General features: G+C 33.3%; 1 protein-coding gene across 2 annotated transcripts in view; it reads left to right on the top strand.

Annotated features, from left to right (window-relative positions):
- The window catches only part of Exoc2 (exocyst complex component 2), a 190,584-nt gene that overhangs the window by 47,343 nt on the left and 123,214 nt on the right, over nt 1-20,027 (top strand). For both annotated transcript variants that reach the window (XM_040282200.2, XM_005335159.5), the window contains exons 3-6: nt 1,520-1,696; nt 4,716-4,842; nt 14,902-15,015; nt 16,666-16,790. In XM_040282200.2, the coding sequence (XP_040138134.1) occupies nt 1,520-1,696; nt 4,716-4,842; nt 14,902-15,015; nt 16,666-16,790 (543 nt within the window). The remainder of the gene's footprint in view (nt 1-1,519; nt 1,697-4,715; nt 4,843-14,901; nt 15,016-16,665; nt 16,791-20,027) is intronic.

The following is a 20,027-nucleotide window of genomic DNA, read 5'->3' as shown; positions in this document are numbered from 1 at the left end:
AACAGTGAAGTGCTAAGCAACTCAGTGAGACCCTGTCTCTAAATAAAATACAAAATAGGGCTGGGAATGTTGCTCAGTGTTTGAGTGTTCCTGAGTTCAATCCCTAGTGCAAAAAAAAAAAAAAAAAAAAATTGATTATCAGGAATGATATCAAGGATATTCTCATTTTGAAAAAAAAAGCTTTGAATTTTGAGTACATTAAAAAATATCTTCAGAAAATTTAGTCCTAAAGAAACCTTTGAATATCATTAGGAAAATAAATTTCTCTATAAATGAATAAATAATGCAATAAATATTGTAGGGAAATACACAAAATTCATTACTTCAAACAATATAAATGTCTTAAAAATGTATCTTTTAGAATTTCTTTATGGTTAATATAACCTTCTTGCTAAATAGTCATTTAAGTTATAAGAAAAGATGACTTGAATCTCTCCCTTTGTTTTTAAAACCAAATTTGCCATTGGTTGAGGTTTCCCTGGTGTCTGATGGGGGGGGGACCCCAAAAATAAACATAGCAATTGCCAAATTTGCCTGCTTAGCAATATATAAAGTTAAATAATGAAGAAAAAAAAGTGTGAAATTGCAGCATTTATGCCACATACATTCTGGTTTATTTTTTCCATAAATATTTATTACCTCCTCTCATTGTGGAAATGAAAAATGTAAAGAAAGTAAGTTATGAGAAGACTGACTAGCCAGGATTGGTGTTCTGCCTTACTCACTACAGTCTTCCAATAGACAGTATTGTTTGGTTATTGCTAAATATTTAATTTATATCCTGTCAGTGAAGGAGGTGAGTTGACGTTTTGCAGATGTTGGTTTATTGGAAGAGTAATGTAGTTAGAGTTTTATTAGGAAAATACTAAGGCAGCATAAACTACCAGTGTAGGAACTAATAGGCAGATATAAGAAATGATAGAGTAATTAAGTAAAGCCTGAAACATTTCACTAGGTTTATCACACTCTGGGATATCTTTAAAATAAATAAGGTATTCTGTAATATTTTATTCTTTAATAAACTACTCAGATTAGTTTATTCTGTAACACTAGGCATAATTGAACACTAGAAAAAGCCCTTACTGATTCTTTTCAGGAAGATGGGTTAATATAGAATGTTTTAGGGAATGATCTACAAATTTATTAATATGCTTGAAAAGCGTATATCAATAATTAAACTTCTAGTACTAGAAATAATTTTCTTTTTTAACATTTCTGAAAATAATTTAAAATTCTCATAGTCTAAGTAGTCTGGAATGCCTGGACGTAATTATGGTCCATTATTTATTAATTCCTTTGATTATGCAAGAAACTGAAATATAGTCTAAAAGAAGTCTTAAATTCTAGAGAAAAAACAGAGTGGAAAAAAATCAGCGTATACAGCAGTAAACTTACAAATAACATCAAGTATGTTTAGTAATAAAAATAGCTATTGAACAAGGAAAGGCTATTTCTTTTTTTTTTCATGTAAGACATGTTTAAAGTCTTATCATTGTTCTGTTTATTCCTTTATTTTCAGGATTGACAATTTGTGGGCATAATTGCCTTTTGACGGCCGAATGGATGTCTGCGAGTAAAATAGTATGTCGAGTGGGACAAGCCAAAAACGATAAAGGGGACATTATTGTCACAACCAAATCGGGTGGCAAAGGAACCTCAACAGTTTCTTTCAAGCTATTAAAACCTGAAAAAATAGGTAAAACTCTTAGTGATTTTATTCTAAAGGAGAAAATAAAAATTAGTTTCTCTGTTAAAATTTAAATGATAGATTAGTTTAAAATTTACCTGCTTTCATATCTCATCAACTTCAATTCAGTATATGTTAATTTTGACAGGAATGGGATCTTGGTAAAAAGTATAATTTTTGGAAAAAATTGCCCATTTCCTGAGCTAAAAGTCAGTAAAACCTAAGGCAGATGCTCATGGGAGAAATATTATTCTAAGTTATTAACAAAATCTGTTCATTTTACATTTTGTCATACCAGTTTTGGTTCTTAGATTGTGAATACAATGATATTGCTTTTAAACTGTTAAGATTCAAGGTAAAATTGCTTCTCATTTAGCCAGGTAAGCATAATATTTTCTAAGTAATATTTCCTTTCCCTTCATTTTCCCTACCTTCCAGTCCCAGAAGAAATCTTTCCTGATTTGGATCAGTTTTTAGTCCTCCAAATTAATAATAATTATTCTTCTTTGTATCTCATAGCAGTTCACATAATTCTTTTAACACACTCATCTCTTGCTTCCACACATTAGCGGTGGTTAAGAACTTAGTCTAAGGATACAGACTTGAATTCTAATGGGTTATTATTACTACTAGCTACTAGCTGACTTCAGTGCCTAGTTTCTTTGTGGGTAAAAGTATAATGATAATATTACCTACCTCATAGCATTGGGTGAGTTAGAAAATAAATCTAAAGTGCTTAGTGTAGTTCCTTACACAGAAAATTAGTAATGTTAAATGATTGTTCTCATAATTACTTATGTGCAAATCTATCTCCCCTACTAAAATAAGAGTAATTTCATATTCCTTTTTGTAACACTGTTAATGTCTTGCACTAATACCTAAATATTTATATAAAGTAAGGCATAATTAAAACCATGTAGTAGTTCCCTCTGTAGAAAAGTAAATATTTTTGCAAATTATTTTTGTTTTCTATCTTAAATCGTAAAACCTTTCCTTCAGTATTATTCTCTGCAAATTCTTTTCATATATATATATATATATATATATATATATATATATATATAAAATCTAAATCCCTTTTATAAATAAAAATTCCTTTTAGGAATTTAAAGAAATTTTCAAAGTTGAATCCATATATATTTACATATGCACATGTACATACATATGTCATATAAAATATAGTTCTATTTTTAGGTACTTATTTAACATCTTTAAAAGTGTGAAATTAAAGTAGGAACCTGTTTCACAGTTTTTTGGAGGAACTTAATATTTTTTTTAAATTTGTTATATATGACAGCAGAATGCATTACAATTCATATCACACTTGTAGAGCACAATTTTTCATATCACTGGTTGTACACAAAGTAGAGTCACACCATTCATGTCTTCATACATGTACTTAGGGTAATGATGTCCATCTAAATTCAGCATCATTTTATAGCATGTTTATATAGCAGATTAAAAAACAGTAGGTAAAAATACTAATTTTATTCTAGAATGCCCAGCCCAGGACCTAGCACAGAGGAGATGTAATGGTCTATTGACCTGTGCTCCAGAGTGACTGGACTTAAGCATAATCTCAGACAGAGTCCCCATTGTGTCCTGGCAGAACTGTGGGTGCTGAATTAGTAGGTTCACAAAGAGTCATGCAGTGACGATTTGCCTGGTATTCAAACAGCCTCTATCAGAAAAGCCTCTCTAGCCTCCCCAGCATTCCCAGCTTTCCTGCACGGGTGGGTGCAGCTTGCTCTGTGCGCCTAGCTCTTTGCTTCTGTCTTGTTAAACCCAGGGTCCTTGGAGTAGTAACTGCTAAGTCCTGTGCTGAAATGAATGATTGAAGAGTTTAGTCACATTAAGGAAAATGCTATTTTCAGAGTTATGTCTTGCTCACAGGGTTCATGTCCAGTTAGTTTTTCCAGAATAACCTAGTTATTTCCATTACACAAGCCATGTGTTCTTTGGATGTATTTGATTTAATTGTTGGATATTTTGTTGCATTTGACTAATTGGTTTTAGTGTAATATAGAAAAAAAAATGTACTGTTCTTTATCACCCAGGACAACTGCAACATTGATAATAATAAAAAGAATGAAAAATAGCATGGAGCCTCAGCATGGTGGTTTATACCTGTAATCCCAGTGGCTCTGGAGGCTGAGGCAGGAGGATTGTAAGTTCAAAGCCAGCCTCAGCAACTTAGCAAACCCCTAAGTAATTTAGTGAGACACTGTCTCAAAATTATAAAAAAATAAATTAATAAATAAATAGGGCTTGGAATATGACTCAGTGATTAAGTGTCCCTGGATTCAATCCCTGATAGAAAAAAAAAAAAAAGCATAGAATATGTTGTTTTTGTATAACTATTTAAGAGAGCCACGTCCATGTTAATAGAAAAGAAGAAAATATGAAAGAGATTTCTTGAGAGTTTCTAGGAACTATTTAAGAAACATTTTGGATTTCATCTTCATTGAAATGTCCTTAGGTAGCTTGTAGAACTAAGAAGAAACTCAAAATATTAAATATAATTGCATATATATGTGATAATTTTTGAAATTATTATAAGCAAGAAGCTTTTCATTGTATTAATGCTTAATTTGAATGTTTTCTGTCTCAGGTATTTTTCAGCCATTTTCCAAAAGTTTACATGATTCCAAAATATTCTCTTGAATAAAATCAATAATATTTAGCAATGCATAAATAATTGTAGCATTTGTTATTTGTAAAATACATTTGTTTTTGCAGAACACTTTTCTCAGAGGCTTAATTTTAATTTATATTCTCTGTTGAAAAATATACAACGAACCCATAAACCAATGTGTTATTTTTGATTTTTAAAAATTCTTAGTATTTTTAATTAATCCACTAGCCATTAAAAAGAATCCAAGCTATCAGGCTTTCAAATCTTTTAAATTTGATCTTTTAGGCATTTGGTAGTAGGTCTTTAAAAAGTAAAGCAATAAAACAAGACCTAGAAAATACAATACTTGGGGGAGTTTTTATTTTATTAAGGCTGTGTTCCTCACATTTGTAGGCATTTTGGATCAGTCTGCTGTGTGGGTCGATGAAATGAATTATTATGATATGCGTACTGACAGGAATAAAGGAATTCCTCCATTGTCCCTCCGTCCTGCAAATCCTCTTGGCATTGAAATTGAAAAGTGAGTATCATCTTGTCTTTGGTTTTCTTTATTCTTCATTTGCTGAAAGTTTTTTTATTTTTTATTTTATTTTTTTTATTTAAGGAGAGTCAAATTCTAGAAATGTCTGGAAGCATAGTCGAAGACAACTCAATTGTTTGGAGACGTGCTGTTTTCTGAAATTTTGTCTGCTTTGCTAGGGTAAATGTTATAGTTAGTTTAAACTTTTGACAAAACTACCTACCTCTTTATTTTTCTTGAATTTGCATTTTGTGCAAACAAAAGTCTTAGTATTTTAATAACATACCTTTTTTTGTGGTACTAAGGATTGAACCCAGGGTCTTGCACATTATAGGCAAGATGTCTAGCCTAGATCAATGTAGCTAACAAGCTACCTAGGCAAGCTCTACCCTGAACTATATCCCCAACTCCTAGCTAATATTTTTAATGATGTGAGCATTAATATATTATCTGGAATTGGTAAATTTAAATATTTAGATGCTATTTAACGTGAAGATAGAATTTGTAATCTGTCCATTTACTTGATGTTTCTAGAAATATTTTAGAATAATTAGATCCAAAGTGTTTTTTAAAAATTTTTAATTGTAGATGGCTACAATACCTTTATTTTATTAATTTTTTTTAATGTGGTGCTGAGGATTGAACCTAGTGCCTCACATATGCTAGGCAAATGCTATACCACTGAGCCACGACCCTATCTCCCAAATGTTTTTTTTATTTCAGTTGTAATTCCTTTCATAAGTCTCACTTTAGTCATCAGAATTATGCCTGGTAAATGATCTTTTTCATGATATTTCATAACCAATTCTGGAATTTTGTTTTCTTAATTTCCTACCACAATGTTTTAGAGTTGCTTCATAAACACTCAGAGAAGGCAACAAGTTTGTTCTATAAATACTTTAGCCATTAAGTTTCTCTAAGATTGGGGAGGATTCTCCACTAAACTATAAATATTCAACCTTTAAGCCTACACTAGAATATCATTAGTAATTAAACAACAAGCTGTTTTTTTCACTATTGGGTTTGTCCTGTGAGAGGGAGGCAGGACATTTATTTTGGGGACATATTGTGTTGAAAAACCATGGGGCTTGGCAGCTTTTAGTGAGCTTGGACTTCCTCAAGGTAACATCTTTGAAGCACTTGGGCAGTATGGGTCATTCTATAGCTGTTTTAAGGATTTTAGTGTCCTATTCATTAAGAATTTAAAGATCTAGACAGTCTAGAGAAGAATGACAAGAGCCATTTTTTTCTTTTTTTGGCCAGGTGTGTATTTGAGCACACCTGCTTCAACAATTCTGAGAGCCAGGCAGGTTCTTTCCAAGACGGCTGCAGAAGTCTGGAGCAGAAGGACCCTTCTAGCTGCTCTTGCTTGACTAAAAGGCATTTTTGTAGTGTGGCCCAAAGGAATGCAGAGGCATTGCACACATTTTACAGGTTTAGCCAGTGAGCAAAATTAGGATTCAGTTGGACGTTCACTCTCATAAAATTGTTGTCTTCCTCTTTTATTTTGGCATAGAGACTTACCTTATTTGTTCTATTGTCTCATGTCCTCTTACCCTTTGACTATGTCTGTCTCTAATGACACTCTTTCTTAATATGTTTTAAGATAATCCTTTGGCAAGATTGGTAATGGCAGTAAGGAATTATGGCACTACAAATGATGAGCTTGCTTAAAATTTTCTTATCTTTCTTCTCTGAGAGGTAGTCTAGTTTGGTCTGGAGCTAAACTTCCTTGACTTGAAACTGGGCTCCACCAGTTACTAGCAGGATGACTTTGAGGAAGTTATTTAGCTTTTCTTTGCCTCGGTTTCCTCAGGTGCACAATGGCTTACCTGTTTCTTAGAACTGTGTGGAGCTTCAGTGAATAAATGCAGGTAAACATGTAGAACATAGCAGGTGGCTGGTGAATATCAGTTCATTATTACTATGATTCTTAGGGACATACATTTTCATTGCTTAGGAAAAGAGGGGTTCTAACTCTGTTCTCTGACCTCAAATACCTGGGCTCCAGTGATCCTTTTGCCTCAGTCTCCCAAGTAGACCACTGCCCACCCCAAGAACCTCTCTTTAATGACTTAAAATTATAGGGTAATGAATTATATTAAAATCTTAAGTAATCTAATGTACACGTATTGAAGAAGTACTTAAATGGGGGTAATATTAAATGTTTATTTTAAGGTATTGCTCAAGTTTCAGTAACATTTGCTTTATTATTAGATAATGTAAAATATTAAAGAATAATTTTTGAAAAAGGTAAAATCTCGACTCTCACATAAAATGAATAGTGAACTTTTATTTAAATCATTAATTAGTGGGAGAACCAATAAAATGCAAAAAAAAAGTTAAAAGGAGTGTTCTGGGAGAGATGTAATAGGCAGTGAGGAATAATAAAAGGTGTAAAATGAGATACTTCTACTGGTAACCAGTTATATCCTCATCTTCCCTGTTTCTGAGGATGGAATCCCTCCTGTCACTGTCAGAGCTCTACACCCTCTGTGTCTCTACCAGAGATGCAAAATTGTCAGTTACAGAGAAAGGCACAGATCCCCCCATAGCGTCAGAGAGAACATTAGGAAGGCACTCCTGAGCCTGGATGAAAGGACATCTGGTAATCTTTTTGTGTAAAAATCTTTTGCCAATTTTTTTTTTCCTCCCCAAAGAGAAACTAGAGGTACCAGTAAGCAAAAAAAATGAAAGTAGAAAGAGTATAGAAACGAAGAGGAGAGAATGTTTTTGGTCAGAAAAATGCTTTCCAGGCTTTCCTTTCTTTTAGTTTTTAAAGAAAGTGACAAGAAAGCTACATTTGGTTTATTGAACTCTTACCTCAAAAAGAAATCTTTTTTTCTTTTTGGTCGTGATGAGAATCAAACCCAGGGCCTTGCCCATGCTAAGTGTACACTCTACCACTGAGCTATAACCACAGCCTGAAGAGAGAAATCTTGTTTTAGAGGAAAAAAGAAAGAAAAGGAAGGGAAAGACAGATTGTAAAATGCTGGTATGGGTTTCATTTTCCTAACTCACTTAATATGTTTTAGATAAAAGCTTTGGTCTCTGTAGAGAAGAGTGTTTCATTCAGATCAGGATCCTTATTCTCAAAAAAAAGAAAGAAAAAAAAGAATTCTTACTCTCTTTTATTTCTCTTAACTAATGCCATTGAGGAGTTTCTTTTATAATTAAAAGGCTGAAGATGACCCATTTTCTTTAAACATCATTGAATAAGGAAAACAGGGTTTTAGTATTATTTGCTGGTTGACAGGTATTGATTTGGAAGGTTTGAAGAATTATAAATGCTTACTATAAAATACTCAACTGTGATCTTGATGAATTATCAGATTAAAGTGGAGAGGCAGTCTTTGGAAGATGAATCAGCTCCTAGTAATTGCAATGTGAATGTTTATGGAAATTCTCTACAGCTGACAGCCCAGTTCACAAAGTGGAACAATGAGGAGCCCTGTGGTGCTGTGGTTGGTTCATCTGAATATGAAAAAGCAAAGTGAGAGTAATACAATATAGTTTCCTTGTTGCTTTTTGGTGTGAGTTAGAGTTTAATAAATATTTATTGGCTGACCCAGCATGCATGCTGTCGTCTTTCAGGCCACAAGTTTTAACAACTGGCATTTATTGGCCACCTTTGACTGTTAAAGTCCTTCATATTCCTAAATTTTTAACTGATGTTTTTGCACACATGGTGCCATGATACTTATAAAAGTGTTACTAATTGCTCAGAAAAACTAACTTCACTTTGAATTGAGACTAGGATTTGCTTGTAAAAGGTCCATATTTCTGATTTATTATGGTTATTGTCACAGATATATATGCTCTCTGCATGGCTTCAATTGTAATGAAGACAAACTATTTAAACTGAAAAAAGAAATTAAAATCAGGTTCATATTAAGTGAAAAACTTCACTGAGTTTTGTTTCTTAAAAGCAATACTTATTTGTCTAACAAGAGAATAACTTATAAATAATGTTTTGGAGACAGTACATCTTTGGGAGTGAGAGTAGAAAAATAGAATTTTGCCTTGATTTTATATAATCTCTCTTTTTTTTTGTGAATTACAAGTATGGGAAGGGCTGTTTATTCAGTTGATGTACCACTAATATCTGTTTACATATACACTAGTTTTATAGGCAATGCATATCTCATTTTCTTCTAATAAGTTTAGCTTTCCAAGAAAAAAAAACATGACTAGTTTTCCCATTACATTTAGAAAGCAATATTTAAAGAAAGAGAAGGTGATGGCAAAATATAAACCTTATTAGAAGTGTAGAAGAGAAAAGCCTTGGATAAATTTACCTTTTAGAATTTTGTAAAATAGATTTGTGGGTTGTGTTATGGTACCTTAGTCTAGAAACTATCAGGTTGAAAAAAGAAAAAGAAACAATCAAAGCAAACTTATGATCTTTAATATAACAGAATGTCAACAATGTTGCTAAAAATTTAAAGCTAAAAAATTAAACATAACATTTACACAAAGAGCTACATAAGCCCATTGCCCCTCCATCTTCCATATGCCACATGAAGGAAATGTGTTCTCTTCAATGCAAACAGAATACCAAAACTGCAGCCAGTCTTCAATGTATGTGGGTGGCTAAAATGTTTTTACAACAAATGTCATTGCTTTGCATGCTACGTTGGTTATCACTGAAGACTATTCTCATATTGGAAAGCAAATACTGATATGTTAAACACATTCCTGTTAATTTTATATGTATTTCCTCAATACACATGCTTGGTCTAATCATTTTTAGAAGGTTTAAATCTGAGTTTACACTGCCATCTAATGGAAAACATTTTTTAAGGGTAGCAAGAATTGTCCACCACTGAAAATGTGTTTTGATTCCTTACTGAAAATATTTCATGGATTTTCATAGTGGAGTATATATGTTGCTTTTAGTCTCTAACTCTAGTAGTTTGAAAGTACAAGACTATATCTTGCTTTTACTGAACTGTCATTTTGTTTGGAAATCTAGTATCCAAAATCCAGTTATTCTGAACATACATTTCAGTTTTAACTGTGCTTCATTAACGATGTTGACATAATACTTCTTCCTTTCCTGTTGCTGTTATTAAATAATTAATATTTTTCTTTGTTTTTGACCAAAATTCTCCCTTCTGCTCTTCCCTGATTATTTATCTTCATAATTTATAGTTATGGTTTTATTTCCTATCTTAAGATTCTCTGATTCTTTGACAATGAAGCACTGGAGTCCAATCTTGATTATTGACATCTAATCTCTTAAGGGTGTTTACTCATCTGTAATAAGAGAATGTTTGACCCACTTGTGATGAGAATTAAATGTAATGATACTTATAAAAATAATCTGCAAAATATGAAAAAACTAACAAGTATAAAAAATAAAAGTAACAGCAAATAACATTTTTGAGCCTTCGTTGTATGCCAGAGACTGCTAAACCTCTCACGAGCATTATCTACTTTAATCCTTAAAACATTCCTAAGAGGAAGGTGTTATGATCCTTATGAATAAATGGAACCTAAGAGAAGTTAAATAACTTTCCCACAGTTATGCAGACAGATGGAGCAAACTTGGAGATTGAATGCAGAGCCTATCCTCTTGCCACTCTCATCACTGCTACCTCCTATTATAAATACTGAGTAGAGTTGTCTGTACATTTGCAGTCAGCTTTGTTGATTCTTGGCATTGTCATTTCTCTATTTTTTATCATCTATTTCACATTTTTTGGGTATATGCATAAAATATGAGTATATTTAAGCATATGACAGACTCCAAGATTAGTTGAGGCGGTGATTCATTCATGTCACTGAGATTTGAGAAACCTGCTATTCTGCTGCCCTTAGTGTAAAATAGATTTCCTTCATAATTGCAAAATGGCTTTAGCAATTCCTAGTGTTTGAACTAAACACAATGATACTCAGAGGCAGAAAGATACCATTTCTTCTGGGTTCTCCTCCTTTTTTTTTTTTTAAGTATGTATTTTTTAGTTTTATGTAGACACAATGCCTTTATTTTATTTTTATGTGGTGCTAGGATCAAACCCAGTGCCTCACATATGCTAGGCAAGCACTCCACCACTGAGCCACAACTCTAGCCCCTGGGTTCTCCTTCTTAAAAGTGTGGAGATGTTTCCCAAAAAGGCTCTATTTGATTTTTCCTTAGACAGCACTGGTCAAAACAGGGTCACTCAATAAAGAATAAGAGGAAAGTGACAGGGTTGGCTTGGGATAGTTGATCTCACTCATTAAAGGTAAAGTGCCAGGCTGTATGAGATTCTTCTTGTGAAAAGGGCCTAGAGTGATTGTCAGGTCACTGGTCAACAATGACTACTAACGATGTGTCTGCATTTCTATGCATGATTAGTCCTGGACTTTAATTGTATGATTTGGACAAAATGACTTGACATCTCTGTGTTAGAATTTCACTGTCTTGAATATAAATTGTCTTATTCCTGTATGTCCAATTTCTGATTTAGGTCTCAGCACTTTTTCCAACTTTAATAGTTGTAGTTAAGTTTGGTAAAAGAATTTTAAGGTCTTCAGAAAAAAATCACTGAAGAATAATTCAGTCTGAGGCGTGATTATAAGGGTTTGGGCATTTGGACCAAGAGACCAGTAATTTCAAATTCTGCCTGGCTCATTTGGGAGCCTGAAGGAGTTATGTGTATGTGGGGGTGGGGGCAGGGGTGAGGGGTAAGCCAGGTGCTGTGATGCATGCCTGTAATTCCAGCAACCTGGGAGACTGAGGCAGGAAGACTGTGAATTTGAGACCAGCCTGGGAAATTTAGCAAGACTTTGTCTCAAAAGTAAAAATAAAAAGGACTGGGGACATAGATCAATAGTAGTGCACCCCTGGGTCTAGTCCTCAGGACCACCAAAATAAACAAACAAACAAATAAACAAAAACAAGGAAAAAAAACCCAAACAACAACAACAAAAAAGACTAACAAGATGAGTTGATGCTTCAGATCTCAGCATAAAGGTCTTTGGTAGGAGCACAGGGCCTCCTCACTGTTCAACTTAATGCCAAAGCTCAGTTTCAGGATCTGCCGTTTCCTTTCCTCCCATTCTTGTCCTTCCAGTGGACATGGCATAAACATGATAACAGATGAGAGTGCTGAACCTGTGGGGGTCTCGCCATGCCCATGGGTGTCTCCTTAATGCCACTCAATATGATCAGGCCCATTCTTGCTCTCTCTGAGGACAAGGTGTATTTCTTAATAGCTCTTGTCCTAGAGTCTTCACTAGACATTAGAACTTTCTCTTTCACTATAACAGATTTTGTTTGTAAGAATAACAATTTAATGTACTATAAGTAAAATGTTACTAAATCAGGTGAATTTTAAATATTGAGTATAGAATGGGAAGATCTGGAGTATTATAGACTTACATTTTTCAGTACAGCAATTTAAACATTTTATTGTTTAGGATATAAACTTTTTATATGCCATATTTATCCCATTAAAAAATTATTTTTAAGCTAACTATGTTAAGCAGGGTTTAAGTGTCAGGCTTATGAGGAGTGTAGGATCTTAGCCATATTACCATGGCATATAACTACTCTAGTTTTGAGACATTTTATACTTTTTTGCTTTACTCGATAGATATCATGTATTACATGTCTTTTCTGGAAGTAATTTTATTTTTTCATTTGTAGTGCTAGGGATCAAACTCAGGGCCTTGTGCATATTAGGCAAACACTCTACCACTGAGCAATATACCCAGCCTCATTGATATAATTTCTTGAAACAAATAATCCCTCTTTACCCACTACTTTGATGATGGGCAGGGAAACACCCAACAAACTGAAGTTCTTCAGGGCTGGAGTGAGGGATGCAGATGCTTAGTTTGACTTCTCTGTGTCACATTTTGTTCTTTTTTTCTTAGCTCTGTCCTTAATATGTGAGTTTGGAATTGATTCTTGTTAGATGAGGCTTTCTTAGAGTTAAATAGTTCATAGTCACTATTATAATTAGGGATTTAGTTAATATCAGGCAATTCTGTAGGGTTTTTTTGTTTGTTAGGATTATTTAGCTTTCTGATTCCATGAATATATAGAATATCTGCATATAAAAGCAAGGTTGACCAAATGTGGTCTGCATGCCGCCATGGACTTATTTCTTATAACTGGTGACAGATCATATTTAGATAAAGCCAATTGATCCTTCATGCAGTAGTCTAGAGGGACTCCTCTCCCTGTCAGTTAAGGTAGAACTACTGAGCCTATCAGAAATAAGGGTTTCTGGATTAGTTAGCTGGAGCTCAGCATGTTGTGGCTTAGCCTAAGTCTCTACTCAGTCATTATGTTCCCCAAAAGGTCTAAATTATAGGCATGGTATACAAATAAATGAAATGAGTTTCTTGAGCTCTAGAGGTGACAGGATTTTTTTTTTTTTTTTACCAGAATCAGCATGAAGAATCCACACCAAAATAAACTTGTAAAAATGCAGAATACTAGTCAGATTGTGACCACTAACTAGAGAAGATGACCAACAAGCTAATGAATGCCACATACATGCTTCAAGAAGGTTCTGACTGTAATGTTTGAACTTTTGAAGCTATTAGTAAGGAAAAGTATAAGATTAAATTTAGTCTCAGTTTCTAAACTGAGGTGATATGAGCCCTCCTAAAATCTCACTGGTCGTCTTTGGTTACCACAGTTTTAGCAAGCCTTTCTTTCCCCTCTAATAAAAAATAGGAATGATTCTTCATAGGGAAGAAAGTTAGTTTAACAGGATGTAGAGTGAGATTCTCACATAGCACATGGTCCATTCTAGAGGAATGTGGTATAGTATCTCACTAGGCAGATTTGCAAAGGAAATCCTTGAGACCTGTTTCTGCCGCTTGGACCTGTTGACCTTTTGGTGAGAGTCCTGACAGGGAGGACTTGTGGAAAGTTTCCTTGGGAAGAGCTGTGCTAGTCTTTGAAGGGGTAGAATGAGGACATGTGACCTTCTCCAATTAGGCCTGTTGAGTGGGACTTCCCTTGGGCCCTCTGGTGACAGTGCTTGCTTTAGCTAGAGGTGGCTTTTTGGGAGAGTTGTTCCCTGTGACCAAAAGAAAACCTCATAGAAAAGAATGGACTCCAAGAAGTTGTGCCTAGTGGTCAGGCATCTAAACGTTGTGGGGTTCCAGCAGGGATATGTGTACAATAAGATGTGTGCAAAACATAGCAGGACAATTTGAGACTGAGGAAAGGCAGTAGGAAGCAAATGGATCTTAGAGCTAAAGGGGGGCGGTAATTTTCTTACTGAATAAACTGAAGATTCTGGGCTATAAGATAATATTGTGTCATTCTTATACCTTACAGGTTGGACTTTTTCAGTGTATCAGACTCAGGGACACATATCAGTTAAATGGGACAGTAAATCAGAGGAACAGAGTAAACATGAACATGGTGTGTGCAGGAGAGTATAATCCCTTAGAGGCTACTGAAACTTTGGGTTTGAGGATTAGAATGGCAGAAATGATTCCCAAGATATTTAACGTGGAACATGGACTTCATCCTCCAAATCGGGAGGTGGGACGGCAGCAAAGCCTGTCTGTGAGGTTGTGAGCCTTCAGAGGTGGGTGGCAGAGTCTGGCTATGATATGTTTGCCCTCAGACACAGCTGGTGTCTCAGGATGAAGCCTGACCTGTAATAGCTATTTAATTAGTGTTTGAATGAATATGTAAATGAATTGATCCAGAAGTCATCTTAAAAATCTAGGCAAGATAGGGAAATGCAGATAATATTTAACCTGTTATTACAAGATTTTCTTAAAGGTTATTCTAGACAGGAAAGTGGAATTCATTTTATGTTTTAAGGACTCTTAAATCTTATATTCTTCAATTGATGTAATTTCTGTATTTGAACTCTTTTCCTATCTTTTATACACAGGGGTACATGATTTTTACATAGAAAATCAGCTGTGATATAGGAAATTAATAAAGTTTATATAAAGATGTTCTTGATAACATTCCATATAATTGTGATTGTTTATATTCATATTTATTATACTAGGTAGACACTTAATGATTCTTGTCACATTTTGGTAGCAGTGCCAGTTGTAATATATTTTAAATCTTTTTCTCCTTAGAAGTAAATTTCCTCAGAAGGACTTAGAAATGCTGTTCCATGGAATGAGTGCTGATTTTACAAGTGAGAATTTTTCAGCTGCCTGGTACCTTATAGAGAACCACTCAACTACCAGGTTAGTGGATTTCAGACTGAACTCTTGAGAGCTTCTGCTCAGATGCTGATGATGTGAATTTGAGTACCATGATTTGAGTTTTAGGTTTGGCTCTGCATATAGTAACAGTTTTAGATATATGAGTTCTTTGACTTGGGTAAATCTATGAACATCTCAGGGTATCAACTTCCTTATTTGTAAAATGAGATTATTAGAGGTCTTTTATTCTTTACTATAATTTTGTATTACTACATGTTTCATTATTTGTACAACTCATTAAAATTTTGTAGAGTTTTTAGCTGGGGACCTAAGCTGATGTATGTGCATGTGATATATTGCCCCACTCAAATTTTGATGAATTTTAAGTTCTGGTGTGAAATACAGAACACACTGCTTTTCCTGACCATAGAGCAAAGGAAGACGAGTTAGATTATAATTATGTAAATACTTGACTTAAAATGAACCAAAAATTACTTGTATATCCAAGTTACAGTATTCTCTTTTGTGTGCTAATTGGTTTATCAGTTCTCTATAAGAGATTTATAACTTCTTTACAAGGTTGATTTAAAACATGTTTAGTGAAAATATGGATGAATGAATGGTTTATTGCTTAAAATTTATATTCTTGGTAAGTCAACTTGTTAAAATGTACCTTAATATAAATTTTTCTTATTAGGATGAAAACCATTACTAGAAAACATGAGGAAAAGTTAGTATTTTAACACATAAGTATTTTAATACAAAAGTTAGTATTTTAATACATTTGGCTTGATAAATTTTTAAAGCAAATATCTGAAATAACTCTTCCATTGTAGAAAATTATTCTAAATAATTGTAGAAAATTATTTAATTAAATAATTAAATATTTAATTTAATTATTTAATTAAATAATTTTCTACAATTTCATTAAATAATTAAATTAAATATTTAATTATTTAATTAAATAATTAATTAAATAATTTAATTAATTATTTAATTAAATAATTGATTAAATTAGTTATTTAATTACAGCCATGCTTTTTCTATTATAACTGAGAATTAGAATATGTTTTCTGTGTAGAACATCATAGTATTGAAGAATATTTTTAAAATTTTACAGCTAGATTTTGTAGCTCAAATGGAAATCAGTTTTGGAAATGCAGAGGCCTACCTTTTTGTTCCTTCTTTTTTAGATGATGTTATTTAAATTGTGAATGAAATCACAGGTTTTATGTAACTTTATTATTAAGAACTGTGTAGTATTGACATGGTAAGATTACCATTATGCTCAATGTTCCAAAGTATTTGAATGAATGTAGTAGTTCCACCTTGGAAATACTTGTCTTTCTGTCAGGTAGAAGATACTCAAACCCTGATATCTGGTAAATCATGTATATAATATATGGTTATAAAAATATCTACACGTGTATTTACTTCTTATGGATTGGCTATATTTCAGATTATCATTTTAAGGCTACAAAACTCTTATAGTTGTTGTAATTTAAGCATCATTATAAATGAAAGGTTTAGATAACAATTTGAAAGCTTTTTGTTTTCATATGGTCTCATATTAATCTGTGTGCTTCTCAACATAAGTTTCAGCGTTCCTAGTATTTTACACTTAATGAATGATCTTATTTATTTTTTGCTTGTGACTAATCTCAAACATTTGGTTTCTTAATTTCATTTTAGCTTTGAACAGCTCAAAACAGCAGTCACCACCCTCAAAAGGCAGGCCAATAAGAAGAGCGAGGGCAGTCTGGCATATGTGAAAGGGGGTCTCAGTACATTCTTTGAAGCACAGGATGCCCTCTCAGGTAAGGCGATCCATCTGTTGGGAGCTTCCACCATGGAAACCTGACACTGTGCTTGCAGAGTGTTTACAGGGTGCGACATTCAGTCTGTATTTATAAAAGTAGAGATCTAAAATGTACCATAAATATTTGTTGCAGACTAGGCTGGAATCTCTTTGAAGGCCTGTTACTTTAAATATTTGTCTCTGAGCCTTTGTTGACCCATCTTACATGTGTGAAATGGGAGACTCCTTTACCTCTCTCTGATGACTAATCTTTGGGGCTGATAAGAATTAAATCCCAATGGGTAAAATTCTAGAATTCTTAAAGTCTTCTTGCAGCCATCAGTGTCTTACACATGTGCCCAATCCTGTACATATGATAGAACCATTGTGTGTTCAATTTGGAAAAGACTTATGATAATGCATTGTTTTAGCCATCATACCACCAACCCCCAGTGATCATACATAAAGTTAGATGTCCATTATCTGCCATTATCTTCATATGTGAGGAAAGTTGCATTAAGGAGAAATATGGGTTTAAACATTTCAATGTAAGATGGAGGGCAGGTTCTTTTTAACTACCTTTATTTAATAAAAATTAATTATTGTTTATCGAGTGAAATATAAAGTATATTAATAAAAGTTAACCCGAATCTTTTAAAAAGTGGAGGTATCTATATCTAGGTACTTAAGTATCAGTAATTCTAATTGTATATTACAGGACTGTACCTTTTTCAACAAAGATAAATTTTAAAATTGATTTGTTATCAAATTAATTTAATTATTTTTAAAACCCCTTCCTCATTAAATAAATATTTGATGCAGTCTCTTTCTTGCAGGTAGAGGTTAGGATTTTGAAGGGCTAAAATGTGAATGCAGGTAGAGGTTAGGATTTTGAAGGGCTAAAAGTGAATAGGGTAACGAGGTGTACTTCTTGGATACATCCTGTGCCCTATTTCTTAAATGTTTTACCTTTCTTTTTTTTGTGCCTGTTACTGCTTTTTCTTAGTTATCAGTTTTATGTTATCAAGTAAATGTAGTCATTCGTATGCTCAGTTACTACATAAATGATTTCCATAAATTATTGTAATTAATTTAATTTCACTTAGCAAAGAAATATTTTACTTTCTTTCACTCTTAAAAACATTTATGCACATATTTCCTAATGGTTTTTCTTTTTTTCCTAATGGTTTCATTCTTTTTCTTTTGAACTTTTTTTACCTTAGCTTAAACAAGTATATATGACAAAATTGGGTATTGTTTGTAAAGTTGTATATACTAGAAATCTTTTTTGTTCTTCAGATCAAACCTGCCATTCCTCTGTGTGACTCTTTTCCATAGCATTTAATTTATTTGTAGCCTTTCATTACTTTTTCCAATGAAAGTTTTAGGTGAAATTGATCTGTAGTTTTTAAAAAATGCTTTTTTGGTCACGTTTTAGGGTCATGTTATATATAATCATATTCATCTGTACATGTTGATGTATCTGTATTGGGCTAAGTATGAACATGCAGAATTAATTGTTTGAAATTTGAGAGCTGATACATAAAAGTGCTCAGGTAATTTGTTTTGCTTTGATACTATGAAAATTTTCAAAAATGCTGAAAGTAGAGGTGATAATATAATCAACCCCTGTGTACCTACCCCTAGATTTTACAGTTATGAATTTTTTTTTCATACTAGCTTTATCAGTTTTTGAGGTTGGTTTGTTTGCATTTGTTGATGGTTTTAAGAGCAAATTTCAAGCAGTGTGATGTTTCTCTGCTATAAGCCTTAGTATGAATTCCCCCATATAAGGACATTTATATACATAAATACCACAATACCATTATAACAGCTAACAAAATAAGCAAATCTTGAATATTGACTCATTCTCAGTTCATATTCAGATGTCTCATTATCCCCAAAATTCTTTTGTATAGTTAATATATTCAAATCAAGATACAAATAAAATTTAGGCATTTCATTTTATTTTAAATTTCCTAAGCCTTTGTTGTTTTTTGAATACATTTTATTTTGTTCATTTATTTTTATGTGGTGCTGAGGATTGAACCCAGGGCCTTGCCTGTTCGAGGCAAGTGCTCTACCTGTGAGCCACAGTCCCAGATCCTTCCTAAATCCTTTTTAAAACTGCAACAGTACCATCACCTTTCCTGCCTCCGCCCACCCGCCCCATGCCATTGAATATACAGGTCATTTTTCCTTTAGGATACCATACACTGGAGTGGACCTGAGTACTTCCCTGTTTTGTCATTTAACTCTGTTGCATTGTTTGGACATTGGATAAGATTCGATTTCAACATTTTTGGCCATGGATAGGCCTATTCCTATTCCATTATACCAGAAATCCTTTAGTGTTTGGTTGTTCCTTCTGTGGACACCTCAGTGAATCAGTAGCTTGTGTGTGTGTGTGGGGGGGGGGCATTAGGCACCAGCAGTTGATATATGTTATATACTTTTTTAATTTTTGGTAGTGTGTGGATTAAATCCATGGCCTTGAACATGGCAATTGCTCTGCCACAGAATTACACCCCAGTCCTCATACATACACACACACACACACACACACACACACACACACACACAGATATAAATACATATATTAAATTTTTAAAAATTTTCTCCTTTCTGTGTTTTGTTTATTTTGGTTTGATTTTCTCCAGAAATTCTCTGTTTCAGGAAAATGTTCATGTTTTTCAGCATTGCATTATAATTAGTGAATCATTTAAAATTCATGTTCTAGTCCCTTTTCAAAATCTGGTGAGTTCATTTGTATATTCTACTTTTATAAAAAGTCAATTCTTTTTTCTTTTTAAAATATTTATTTAGTTATAGATGAACACACAGTATCTTTTTTATTTTTATGTGCTGAGGATTGAACCCAGTGCTTCACACATTCGAGGCAAGCACTTTACCACTGAGCTACAGCCTCAGCCCTAAAATGTCAATTCTTTAGTCACTGATACCTTTTTGGTGTTTTTTAAAATTTGTAATTTTAATTTTCTCATTAGATGTCATAGTTTGTAGAAAATTCTGTTTTGTTTTGTTTTTAAAGCTAGTTTCTAACAAAGGACATATTTCTTAATCTGTGTCAATTTCTCTGCTAAAGAGAAGATATACTGGGAATGTAACTAAGTAGTAGAGTGCTTGCCTAAGCATGAGGCTCTGGTTTTATCCCAGTACTAGAAAAAACAAAAACAGAAACCAAAAGAAGCAGGGGGCATGTTCTCTTCAGGGCACACTGATATGTTACCATTGC

Source organism: Ictidomys tridecemlineatus, chromosome 8 (genome assembly GCF_052094955.1).
Source record: "Ictidomys tridecemlineatus isolate mIctTri1 chromosome 8, mIctTri1.hap1, whole genome shotgun sequence".
Classification (NCBI taxonomy): domain Eukaryota; kingdom Metazoa; phylum Chordata; class Mammalia; order Rodentia; family Sciuridae; genus Ictidomys; species Ictidomys tridecemlineatus.
This window is presented reverse-complemented; position numbering and strand designations above follow the sequence as displayed.